Source organism: Rana temporaria, chromosome 3, assembly GCF_905171775.1.
Source record: "Rana temporaria chromosome 3, aRanTem1.1, whole genome shotgun sequence".
NCBI classification, from domain to species: domain Eukaryota; kingdom Metazoa; phylum Chordata; class Amphibia; order Anura; family Ranidae; genus Rana; species Rana temporaria.
The window spans coordinates 449,067,558-449,080,233 of NC_053491.1; the positions used below are offsets into that span (position 1 = coordinate 449,067,558).

Here is a 12,676-nt window from a genome sequence, read left to right on the forward strand (position 1 = left end):
TTTAAAGGGGAAGTTCCATTCGAATGGCGCCACCCTTTGGGCTGATTATGCAAATTTCCCTTTAATAACTTGCTTCTGAGCATGCACATTTTTTTCACGTAGTTAAAGCCCACACACAACCATTTTTTAAGACGTTAAAAATGACAAAGTGAAAAATTAGAGCATGTTCGAAATTTTTAAAGCCCATTTTTAACGTCGTGAAAAATGCTCTGGAGCCCACACTCGATAATTTTTAATGAAAAAAAAACAACATAATTTTTTACAACCCGAAAAACGGTCGTGTGTACGCGCATAAGAGATTTAATTTGTATGCAATCAGGGAAGACCTTGCACTACATGGTTTTGGTAAATCTGAAGACAAAAATCTAATCATGTGTATGGGGCTTTGGCTTATTTTCTAAAGGAGCTGAGAATCTTTACCTTATAAATTACATCAATATGCACTTAAATTATCCAATCATTTAAAAAGAAAATTCATGTTTACCTATTTTATCGGCACTTTATTCGATATTCAGAATGGGCATGAATTTGTTTTATACTTGTTGGAATATTTGAAGTGAATATTTGAAGTGGAGCAATTGAATGTTCAGAAGGTTTGTAATAGTAAGCTCTATGGGCCAGATCCACAAAAGGGATACGCCGGCGTATCTACTGATACGCCGTCGTATCCCTGTTTCTATCTATGGAACTGATCCACAGAATCAGTTTCTCATAGATAGGCAGAAGATTCGACATGTGTAAGGGACTTACACTGTTGGATCTTAGGATGCAGTACCTCGGCCACCGCTGGGGGCATTTCTCGTAGAAATGCCGCGTCGTGAAGTCTCCGTAAAGTGTTAGTTTGCAAACGCAAAATTAGGGCTGCTTTTACAAGGTGTAAAGTTAGTACACCTTGTAAAAGTATACCCTTCTTTCCCGCGACGCTGTAATTTTTTTTCTTTATTTTTTTTTCCCGCCGCATGTCTTTTTTTCCCGACGCAACTTTTTTTACCCGGCGCGATTCACAAAGCTCGGCGCAACGTAATTTTGCGCAATGCACGTCAGGAAAATCGCGTCGGAAGCATGCGCAGTATGTCCGGCACGGGAGCGCGCCTAATTTAAATGGGACTCGCCCCATTAGATTAGGAACGCCTTACGCCGGACGGATTTAAGTTACACCGCTCAAAATTTCTAGGTAAGTGCTTTGTGGATCGGGCACTTAGGTAGAGATTTTGCGGCAGTGTAACTTAAATGGCAAAAGTTGAGTTACGGCTGTTTTTTGTGGATCTGGCCCTTTATTTTTTCTTCAAAAGTTTGTATATAAATTGATTTAGTATGTCACCATACTAAATCTATTCTTTCTTCAAATTTCACACAGGGCAACTTAATTGGGTACAGGAAGGGTCCTATATCACAATATTTTTTAAGAAGCCATACCTACTTTATCTACAAGTGTTCAGATAAAACAATAATCTTTGGAAAAGACCAAAACGTTTCTAAGCATTTCCATTCACAATGACATCCTTGTTTAAGTTGTTTTCTGTATCTATTGAGCCAATTATCATACTGTTTAGTTTAAGGATCCTTCCCAATACTGTATACCCCCCCCCCAGTATTAAAATGCTAATGACTGGGATGATCAATGAAAACAAAGGATAGTTGCACCGTTCAAAATATATCACAATATATATCACAAAGTAAAAAAGGAAAACATATAGCCTGGAAAAAACTGAATGCAAGAATTACATGAAAGACTTGTTAGTAGCAACATATGCAATTTGGGTTTTAGATGCACTTTAATCTGAATGAAAGTGAGGCGGAATATAGATACAAAGATGTTTTTCTATTGAGAGCATTTTACGTGTTGTCATTAGATATACATGTTTTTCTAATATCTACTCTGATTAATTCTCTATAATTAAAAATATGTGAAAAAAGACATTTAGGCTTAGTTGAGAAAGGCTAAAGGCTTACTGGTATTTGCTAAAGAATCTGAGAATCTCTACTCTATATTCATAAAGGGCATGCATTTGTTTTATATTTGTTGGAATATTTTAAGTGAATATTCACATACATTTTTAAGTGAAAATTCTCAACTACCTTAGCAAATCAGCCTAATTTACATAGTACATAGTAGGTGAGGTTGAAAAACGACACAAGTCCATCAAGTCCACTCTATAACCTATATCATTAATTCACTTGTACCTAATTTAATCTATAAATTAGTCAGTGACTAAAGGCCCGTACACACAATATGAAAATCGGATTGAAAAATTAGTACGACGAGCGGCCTGCTGATCTTCAGATCGTTAGTACGGTGCTTTCGATAGCCAATTTCACTTTTTCCTCAGACAAAAGCTGTATATGTAGACTATAAAATTTTTGTTGATGTGAACTCAACATCCAATATTTGTTTCATTAGTGCAGTTTTCGTACAAAGAAAATCATAAGAGCATGACTACGCATGCTTAGAAACAAAAGAACACATACAAAACTATTTAACACAAGACCTCACTTATGACTAGGGTTGTCCCGATACCACTTTTTTAGGACCGAGTACAAGTACCGATATTTTTTTTCATGTACTCGCCGATACCGAATACCGATACTTTTTTTAATGTCATGTGACAGTTTTCAAACCACAATACAGACTAATGATATGAAGAATGCTCTTTACATTGGGAAGAATGATCCTTACATTGGTGATCAGTGGGAAGAATGCCCTTTACATTGGTGGTCGGTGGGAAGAATGCCCATTACATTGGTGGTCGGTGGGAAGAATGCCCATTACATTGGTGGTCGGTGGGAAGAATGCCCATTACATTGGTGGTCGGTGGGAAGAATGCCCATTACATTGGTGGTCGGTGGGAAGAATGCCCATTACATTGGTGGTCGGTGGGAAGAATGTCCCTTACATTGGTGGTCGGTGGGAAGAATGCCCATTACATTGGTGGTCGGTGGGAAGAATGCCCATTACATTGGTGGTCGGTGGGAAGAATGCCCATTACATTGGTGGTCGGTGGGAAGAATGCCCCTTTACAGATAGCGAAAACATTCATTGGGGTCACTATTTTGCGAGTTGGAAATTAATCAATGCTGCTTTTTGGATTTTAGGTGCAATGAAGAATAACTGTCAGAAGGTGGCACTGTCTTCCTTAAGAGTTAATTCTTATCTTTGTATTCATGAGAGAAAGGCAACCCCCTCCCAGCTCTTCCCTCCCCCTGGGCCATGCTGAGCTTATTAAAAATGAACTTTGATAAAAAAAATCGGTTCTAAAATAAAATATAAATCTATAAATAAATGTATCAATTTCTTCTAAATGAGTAATGCTATTTAGAAAACAGAAAACATGCAATGCAGTAGACAGTGACACACGGCACTTCTGCCAACTGCACATAGCTTGCAATTACTGTGTCCTACTAGTGACAGTATTCATACTTCACAGTTCACACAATCTTTTACTTGCCGAGGTCTGCCTGCTACAACGTCCGTCCTCGTCCTGATCTCCGCCCACTCTCCACCCCTTTCCGCCAACTCTCAGCAGTTAGCACGATCTCCTGTGCTAGTTCTCCGCCCCTCTAAGCAAATACAATGATCTCCGCTGTCTCCCCACCCCTTCTCAGCCCCCTGCTCTCCACCCACTCTCTGTACCCACTCACTCTTTTACTTGCCGAGGTCTGCCTGCTAAAACATCTGTCCTGCTCGTCCTGATCTCCGCCCATCTCCGCCCCTTTCCGCCCACTCTCCGCCCCTTTCCGCCCACTCTCAGCAGTTAGCACGATCTCCGCTGCTAGCTCTCCGCCCCTTCTCAGCCCCGCTCTCCGCCCCTCTAAGCAAATACAATGATCTCCGCTGTCTCCCCACCCCTTCTCAGCCCCCTGCTCTCCACCCTCTCTCTGTACCCGCTCTCCGCCCTCGATCTGCACCCGCTCGTCACATGAGAAAAAAAAGTATCGGCAGAAGTATCGGGAAGCATCGGGAGCATTTGCGCGAGTACAAGTACTCGCGCAAATGCTCAGTATCGGTCCCGATACCGATACTAGTATCGGTATCGGGACAACCATACTTCTGACATTGTGTTTTGTCGTACGAAAATGTTCGTATTGTGAGTAACCTCTTCACTTCCGACATGAGCCTAGCATGCCACAAAGATGGAGGTTCGGTCGTCCAAAAATAAAAGCGCGTGTACAAGGCTTTAGTTTACAGCAGCTTATCTAACTTCCATTTTCTCAGCAGGCCTTTGTAAAGGTGAGTGCGCACAGATCAAAATGTGGCCAGTTAAGCAGGGAGAGGTTGTATTTTGATGTGTTGCCCTTCCTGTTCAACAGAAGTCAATTGACATATTGGGCACAATTCACTAAAGGTTATCGCATGCGTTATGATGGTCACGTGACCACTTAACACATGTGATAATGAAAATGTCAATTCACTATTATTTGTATGTGGTATTTAGCGCAAACACTAAAACTGTTTGTTAGATACTGCATAAAAGTAATAAGTACTGGTCCAAGATTGCGATAACTATGATAATGGTCAGATCCTGGGTTAGAGGTAAGGTATTGGTTTAAAAAAATAGGCAGGAAAGTACACGCTGGAGTAGGTATCAGCTAGGTTCCACTCAGGAGTTGTGTCTGGAGGCTGGGAGATTTCATAGCACACATGGAGCCCTTTGAATCCAATCTTCTGGAATTCAAAGTATTGCAGAAAAGGAGGAGGAGAAGATGTCGAGTGGTCCTTTTCTAGGAAATTTCTGGATAAATTCATAGATGCTGATACCCTGAAAAAGTTCCACTTATCCAAGATACTAATCATGGTACAGCATACCCAACTAATAGGGTACCTTGAGCCCTCAACCCAGAGCAGCCATGCCATACCAGCCATGAATAAACTGTTGACTGCCTTACATTTTTACACTTGCACAATTGAGATCCTTGCGATAACTTACCGTACGGTTTCATTCGGTATTTGAGGCAGAATTCAGAAATATAACACATGATTTTAAGGGGAGTTTCTTTGTGAATTACACAGTTTTTTAAAAACACTGTGCATTATTTTACCGCATACTCGGATGTTGCAAAATATCGCTTAATGAATTGTGCCCATTAACTTTTGTTGAACGGCAAAGCTGGAAAACTTTTGGTGATCAGTGGCTGCAGGTGCTGATCAGTGTATTCTCACAGTGCAGAGCCCCACTGTCAGAATACAATGTTGCAGTCACGTGGATTCCTCCATTCACCTCGCTTATGTGGAAGGGAGAATCTATTTATTCTTTTTTTCATTTTACCCACAAGATTAAAAAAAAACTGTGAATATACTCATCTTTAGACATAACTGGAGGTTTACAGATCAGTCCCCCAGTTTTCTTGCTGTAGCACTGTAACATATAAAGGTAACTGAAAACCTGCTGACTTGGTGGAAGGGAGGGTTATAACCCCTGTCCATTTATTTTTTGCCATGTTTGTCCAATTGGGGAGATTTACCTTCACTTTTTGTTCCATAGCCAAGTAGGTAATTAAAGAAAATCCCTGTTAATTACGTGAATTCCTTGGGTGTCCACAGGTCACCAGAACTTGTGTCCCCATTTGAAAATGTCCCCTCCATTACTTTTCTAGGGACAGTCCAAAATGTGGGTTCCTTTTACTTTCACTTTCAATGATAATGGTAAACAGGAGAAATAGGGAATGTGAATTTCCCTACCAGGTAAACAGACTGCACTAAAACAGTTTTCCCATCCATCTTTACTCTAAAACAAACAAAAAAAAGCTTTGCTTTTAGTTATACTTGAAAAAAAAATAAACTTTTATGATTTAATGACAATTGGATCATAAGTACATATCATGACTAGTCATTATTATAAATAACATCCCGCTATGGTCACCATAATGATAAACTATAGTGTACACTTTTACTTATTAATCTAAAAATCTGTAAAGTTGTATAGCTATACATATCAGTCTGTTGGTGATATTACAAATCTGTGAAAACATCTATTTTTATTTTTCATACAGGAAAATTACTAAGCTCAGTTGTAAACAAAACACCTATTGTTGAATAAATCACAGTTAAACTGATTGTCATTATAACAAGATGAGTCACATAGACCTAAAAGGCCAAAATGTTCTGGAATTGAGAAATATTGAACCTCAATGTCACTGAAGTCAATTGTAAAAATTCTGCAGATTTTTCAGCTCTGGAGGGAAGAAGGTTCGGGAGGGGGTGCAAACTTGTACCCCCCTTTCCTGTTCAGCCAGGATGCATGTATATATGAGGGTTTGGTATATATTTTAAGATGATCAACATGTTTTTTTTTTGTGTTGAAGGATCTGGAATGGATTTTGGACTATAGTGTGCACGCTTAATTATTAATCAAAAAATCAGTAAAGTTTTATAGCTATACTTCTCAATCTGTTGGTAATAATAACATCTGTGTAAACATCTCTTTTTATTTTCATATAGGTAAATTACTAAGCTCAGCTGTAAATTGAACATCTATCTATTGAAAAAGAAAAATCACAGCTAAACTGATTGACATTAACACAAGATGAGTCAAAGAGGAGAAAATTTGTATCCGTGCTCTGAGTGCCAGAAGATATTTACTTCTAAGTCCAATCTCAATGTTCATCTGAGGATTCACACTGGAGAGAGGCCATATAAATGTTCAGAATGTGACAAATCCTTCTTAAAAAGGGATTTTCTTGCTAAACACCTGAGAATTCACACAGGAGAGAAACCGTTTAATTGTTTAGAATGTGGCAAGTGCTTCTCACATAGTTCTAATCTTACTCAACACAAGAAGATTCACACAGGAGAAAAAACATTTAAATGCTCAGAATGTGGCAAGTACTTCTCACAAAATGGTAATCTTACTCAACACCAGAAGACTCACACAGGAGAGAAACCATTTAAGTGTTCAGAATGTGGAAAGTGCTTCTCATACATTTCTGATCTTACTAATCACCAGAAGATTCACACAGGAGAGAAACCATTTAAATGCTCAGAATGTGGCAAGTGCTTCTCACAAAATGGTAATCTTACTCAACACCAGAAGATTCACACAGGAGAGAAACCATTTAAGTGTTCAGAATGTGGAAAGTGCTTCTCATATAGTTCTGCTCTAACTAAACACCAGAAGATTCACACAGGAGAGAAACTATTTAAGTGTTCAGAATGTGGAAAGTGCTTCTCACAAAATGGTAATCTTACTCAACACCAGAAGACTCACACAGGAGAGAAACCATTTAAGTGTTCAGAATGTGGAAAGTGCTTCTCATATAGTTCTGATCTTACTAAACACCAGAAGACTCACACAGGAGAGAAACCATTTAAATGTTTAGAATGTGGCAAGTGCTTCTCACATAGTTCTAATCTTACTAAACACCAGAGGACTCACACAGGAGAGAAACCATTTAAATGTTCAGAATGTGGCAAGTGCTTCTCAGATCGTTCTATACTTACACAACACCAGAGCATTCACACAGGAGAGAAACCGTTTAATTGTTTGGAATGTGGCAAATGCTTCTCACAAAGTTCTCATCTTACAACACATCAGAGAAATCACATAGGAGAAAAAACATTTCAATGTTCAGAGTGTGAAATATGCTTCTCTGATGGTTCTACACTTAGTATGCATAAGAGAATTCACACAGGAGAAAGTCCATTCAAATGTTCAGAAAGTGGCAAATGCTTTTCAGATAATTCTTATTTTAATTTTCATAAAAGGATTCACATTGGAGAGAAATCATTAAAATGTTTAGAATGTGGAAAGAGCTTCTCAGAAGGTTCTAAACTTAATATGCATAAGAGGATTCACACAGGAGAGAAACCATTTTAATGTTCAGAATGTGACATGTGCTTCACTTATAAGAAAAACCTTGTTACACTTTTTTTCTTTTTTTTTTCTTCTTCTTCTTCTTCTCTTTCTTTCTTCTCTTCCTTTTCCTCAGAAAATACTCTGTGTTATGCTCTTATTATCGGCCATATCGCTACAGCTTACCAGTCCTAGATGATGGGATTGGAATTTTGTCAGACATGCTAATCCTGACATACCTTTGCTATATTAATAGGCCATGTAATCTCGAATGAATGTATGTCTATGTACTTTCCTTGTCTGTATATTGTGTTGTTCCATTTTCTTTCAATAAAAATTGTTTATGGAAAAAAAAAAACCTTGTTACACACCAGAGAATTCACACAGGAGAAAAAAACATTTAAATGCTCAGAATGTGGCAAGTGCTTCTCACAAGGTTCTATTCTTAATACACATAAAAGGATTCACACAAGAGAGAAATCATTTCAATGATCAGATTATAGAAAGTGATTGTTACATAGTTCTAATGTTACTATATACCAGAGGATTCACATGGGAGAAAAGGCCATTTACATCTTCAAACTGTGATATATTCTTTATACAAAGGGAACATCTTACTCGACACTAGAAAATTCACACAGGAGAGAAGCCATATGCAAATCTACAATCACATCAAAAGTTTTTTTTGGTGGGGAGCGATATATAGAGCAAATTAGACTATAAGAAACAAGTACTCATCCATTCAGGACTCATGTTATTGACTCATAATTTCAAAGCTATAACTGACTTCTTAATGTTGTATTAATTAAAATCATATCATTCTAATGCACATGTACAAGCATAAAACATTTTTAACCACTTGATCTCCGGAAGATTTACCCCCCCTAAGCCTCAGAAGATATACAGAGATGAAACAAATAATCCTAAAGTACATAAGTATTACTTGTTTATTTGCTGTCATCAGTTTTCTACACTCTTGGGAAAGTGCAGATCATGTTAAAAATCATTCCTTAATATATTTTTTAAAAGCTAAAGTGATACCGCTATACTTGGAACGTAAATTAACAGTATTTGAGGATCAGTGCATGAGAAAAGATCCAAGTACGCATACAATATCTAAAATGTATACGAGATTGAGCAATCCACCTGAAAATTTTCAGTTGCCCTTTATTCAGAAATGGGAAACAGATTTGGGAAACCCAAAAAATGTAAATGATACAAGCTACATTCACGACAGCAACATGTACTAAAATGCAAGAAAATAATTCTAAAATAATTTCACAATGGTACAAGACCCCAGATAGGCTGCATAGATACTTCCCAAATATAAAAAGTGAGTATTGGAGATGCCAGGCAGAACAAGGCACCATGGTGCATATCTTTTGGACCTGCTCAAGAATTAAAAGGTATTGGGGTGAAATTCGGAAAATTGTTCAAAAATTTACTGAGACGGATATACCAGATGATCCAGCCTTCTTCCTCCAGCATCTGTCAAATATACCGGGGGGAATAAATGGGAACCCACTAATACACCATTTGTTGAACGCTGCTAAAGCGTGTATACCGCTTAAATGGAAACAAGTACAACCCCCCACTTTGAACATGTGGTTTAGGAAGGTTGAAGAAGTGAACAGAATGGAAGAGCTAATATGGACAAGTAGGAAAAAAAGAGAAAGATATACTAAAATTGGTCACCATGGAATGACTTAATTCAGTCGGAGGAGGGTGAGGGACTAACTGAGGGGGACTAGGGGAGGATGGGGAGAGGGAGGAGATATATCCGTTGGGGGTTCAGTTGGGGAGGGTTTTTTTTTTGGGCTGGGGGGAGGAGGGGGGGAACAGGGCTATGAAGACAGATGGGTAGGAATTAGAGGTATAGAGGTGGGAGAGGGAGCGGAAAGGACCAAGGAAAAAAAGGATAAAGGTCGGGTCGTGGGAAGCGTCGCCCCATGGCAGGACACTGGGAGGGGAGACACTGCCTTAAAAGGCCATTCCATTAGTCCTTCTCTTCCCTTTTTTTTCTTCTTTTTTTACCATTGGCCGGGAGCCAGCTTCTCATTGCCTGGATCCCCGCTCCAAAGGAAAGCGGGGGAGATGGGATGTATTGGTTCTTAGCATTTGGAATTTCTATTTTTTGCTGTATAGTTTCCTCTTGTCCTAATATCTTTTTGTTGAGAAGTATGCAAAAGGAGTAATGCTTAATTTAATTATTTGACTATATACTGACCTCTTATATTAAATTAATGTCAATTCATATGCTCTGTATAAATGAAGGAAAAATTTCGAAAAATAAAGAAATTGAAGGAAAAAATAAAAATAAAAATAATTTCTCCTCTTTCAGCAGCACATAGGGGTGGGTGGGGATTACACTGAGTGAAAGCTGATTGGTGAAAAGGGATACCCCTCCTCCACATAGGCAGAGGAACAAAGGAACATGCCGAGCTGTAGTCTGAATAGACAAAATCCCTGTTAAACTCACTCTAACCTCCCCGACATAAATTTTTATCTCATGTTATCTCATGTGTAGGAGAACTTTTCAGAAGTGACTCATGCTGATAACAGAGGAACGGAGCACCAGAGAGAAATGACACAATGGGGTTGACTTACTAAGGCAAATCCACTGTGCACTGCAAGCAGGGCCGATCTGCCCTATAGGCTCACTATGCAAGCCGCTTAGGGCCCTGCAAAGATGCAGAGGGCCCCCCAAATTTCTAAAGGGCCCACCTGGTGAGAAGTCATTTTCGGTCCCTCACCGTCATCTCAACTGGCTTCTGGCTGCATAGGAGAAGAGGTACGAAGTCAGGACCCCCTCCCCTTCTCACTTTACTGTGAGGCCTCGTACACATGACCGAGTTTCTCGGCAATAACCAGTTAGAAACTTGCTGGGATTTTTTTTTTGCAGAGGAAACCGGTCGTGTGTACATTTTTCGACAAGGAAACTGTCGAGGATCCCGTCGAGCCAAAAAGAGAGCATGTCTTCTTTTTCCTCGACGGGAATGGAGAAACTTGCCTTGTCGAGTTCCTCGACAGCCTAACAAGGAACTCGATGAGGAAAACGATGTGTTTCGCCCGCCGAGTTCCTCGGTCGTGTGTACGAGGCTTGAGATGAAATTTCCGACAGCAGAACACCCCCTCCTGCCCCTTCTCAACTTTAACAACTTTAATGTGACATGTCACTGTTGGCAGCGCCCCCCCCCCCCCCGCAAATTTTATGTGACATGTCATTTTAGGCAATCCCCCCCGCTTCTCAACTTTTAATGTCACATGTCATCTTGCTTAGGGCCCCAGGGAGGTCAGGATTGCCACTGACTGACTGCAAGTGTATTTGGAAGTGCAGTTGCTGTATATCTGAAATGAGGGGAAACTCTGCTGTTTTCTATCATCTAATCCAAGCAAAAATGCTGTTTTTTCTTTTCCTTGCATGTCCCCTCAGTTCTTCAGTGACTGCACTTCCAACTGCACTTGTAGTGCACAGTGGATTTGTCTTTAGTAAATCAACTCCTATGGGAAGTGCAATCACTGTAGATTTGAGGAGGGCATACAAGGAAAATTAAAAACAGCATTTTTGCTTGTACATGATTGGATGATAAAATCAACAGAGCTTCCTCTCATTTCAGATCTTCCCCTCAGATCTACAGCAACTGCACTTCAAAGTGCACTTGCAGTGCACTTGTGGTGCAAAGTGGATTTGCCTTTAGTAAATCAACCCCTTAGAGCTTTAGAGAGAGAGACACGTAAACACTACAGATATATGTGCTTAGTTCAACTTTCATGAATGGGGTTTACAACCACTTTAATGACCAGGCCATTTTTTGCGATACGGCACTGCTAAACTATACCTGACAATTGAGTTGTCATGCAGCGATGTACCCGAATAAAATGTTCATCTTTTTCCCCACAAATAGAGCTTTCTTTCTGTGTTTTTTTTATTCTTTGTGCTATACAAAAAAAGACTGACAATTAAAAAAAGATATATATTTTTATGTTCTGCTATAAAACATATCCAACAAAAAAAATTCTTCATAAATTTAGACCAATAAAATAAAATAAACATTTCCCCAACAATTAGAGCTTTCTTTTGGTGGTATTTGATCACCATTGCATTTTTTTAATTATTTGTGCTATAAACAAAAAAAGACTGACAATATTTGTACTTTCTACTATAAACACATCCATAAAATTAAAAATTAAATGTATTCATAAATTTAGACCAATATATATTCTGCTACATATTTTTGGTAAAAATTCCCAATAAGTGTATATCGATTGTTTTGCGCAATAGTTATAGCATCTACAAACTTTGGGATATATACCGGAAATCTCATTTTAATTTTCTTTCTACTAGTAATGCTGGTGATCAGCGACTTATTGCGGTGGACATTCTGACACTGACACTTTTTGAGAACCAGTGACACTAATACAGTGATCAGTGTTAAATATATGCCTAGCCAGTGTTGTGGTATAAACTGTGTGCTGATTTTACTAAGGGAAATGATGGATTTTGTTCTCTTTTTTGCAGGGAAAGAAAAATCCATAATTTCCCCACTACCAAGACAAAACTCTGCCTTGTTTACATTGACAGAGTTTTGTCCTTTGTGTCTTTGGCTTAGTACTCACGACCGAGAAACTCGACGGGTGAAACACATCGTTTTGCTCGTCGAGTTCCTTGTGAAGCCGTTGAGAAACTCGACAAGCCAATTTTCTCCATTCCCGTCAAGGAAATAGAGAACATGCTTTTTTTTGGCTCGTCGAGTTTCTCGACAGTTTCCTTGACGAAAATGTACACACGACCGGTTTCCTCGGCAAAAAAATATCTCCCAGCAAGTTTCTTGATGGTTTTTGCTGAGAAACTCGGTCGTGTGTACGAGGCCTTCCAGATGATTGGCAGG

At 39.1% G+C, this 12,676-nt stretch overlaps 1 protein-coding gene across 1 annotated transcript; it reads left to right on the forward strand.

The window, feature by feature from the left end:
* The first annotated feature begins 6,521 nt into the window (after positions 1–6,521).
* LOC120930555 (zinc finger protein 665-like) lies at positions 6,522–7,811 on the forward strand. The gene has a single exon (XM_040341731.1). The coding sequence runs from the start codon at positions 6,522–6,524 to the stop codon at positions 7,809–7,811; it is 1,290 nt and encodes a 429-aa protein (XP_040197665.1).
* The last annotated feature ends 4,865 nt before the right edge of the window (positions 7,812–12,676 follow it).

Coding starts and splice junctions, on each gene's coding strand:
- LOC120930555 (XM_040341731.1), top strand. CDS start 6,522: ATGAGTCAAAGAGGAGAAAATTTGTATCCGTGCTCTGAGTGCCAGAAG.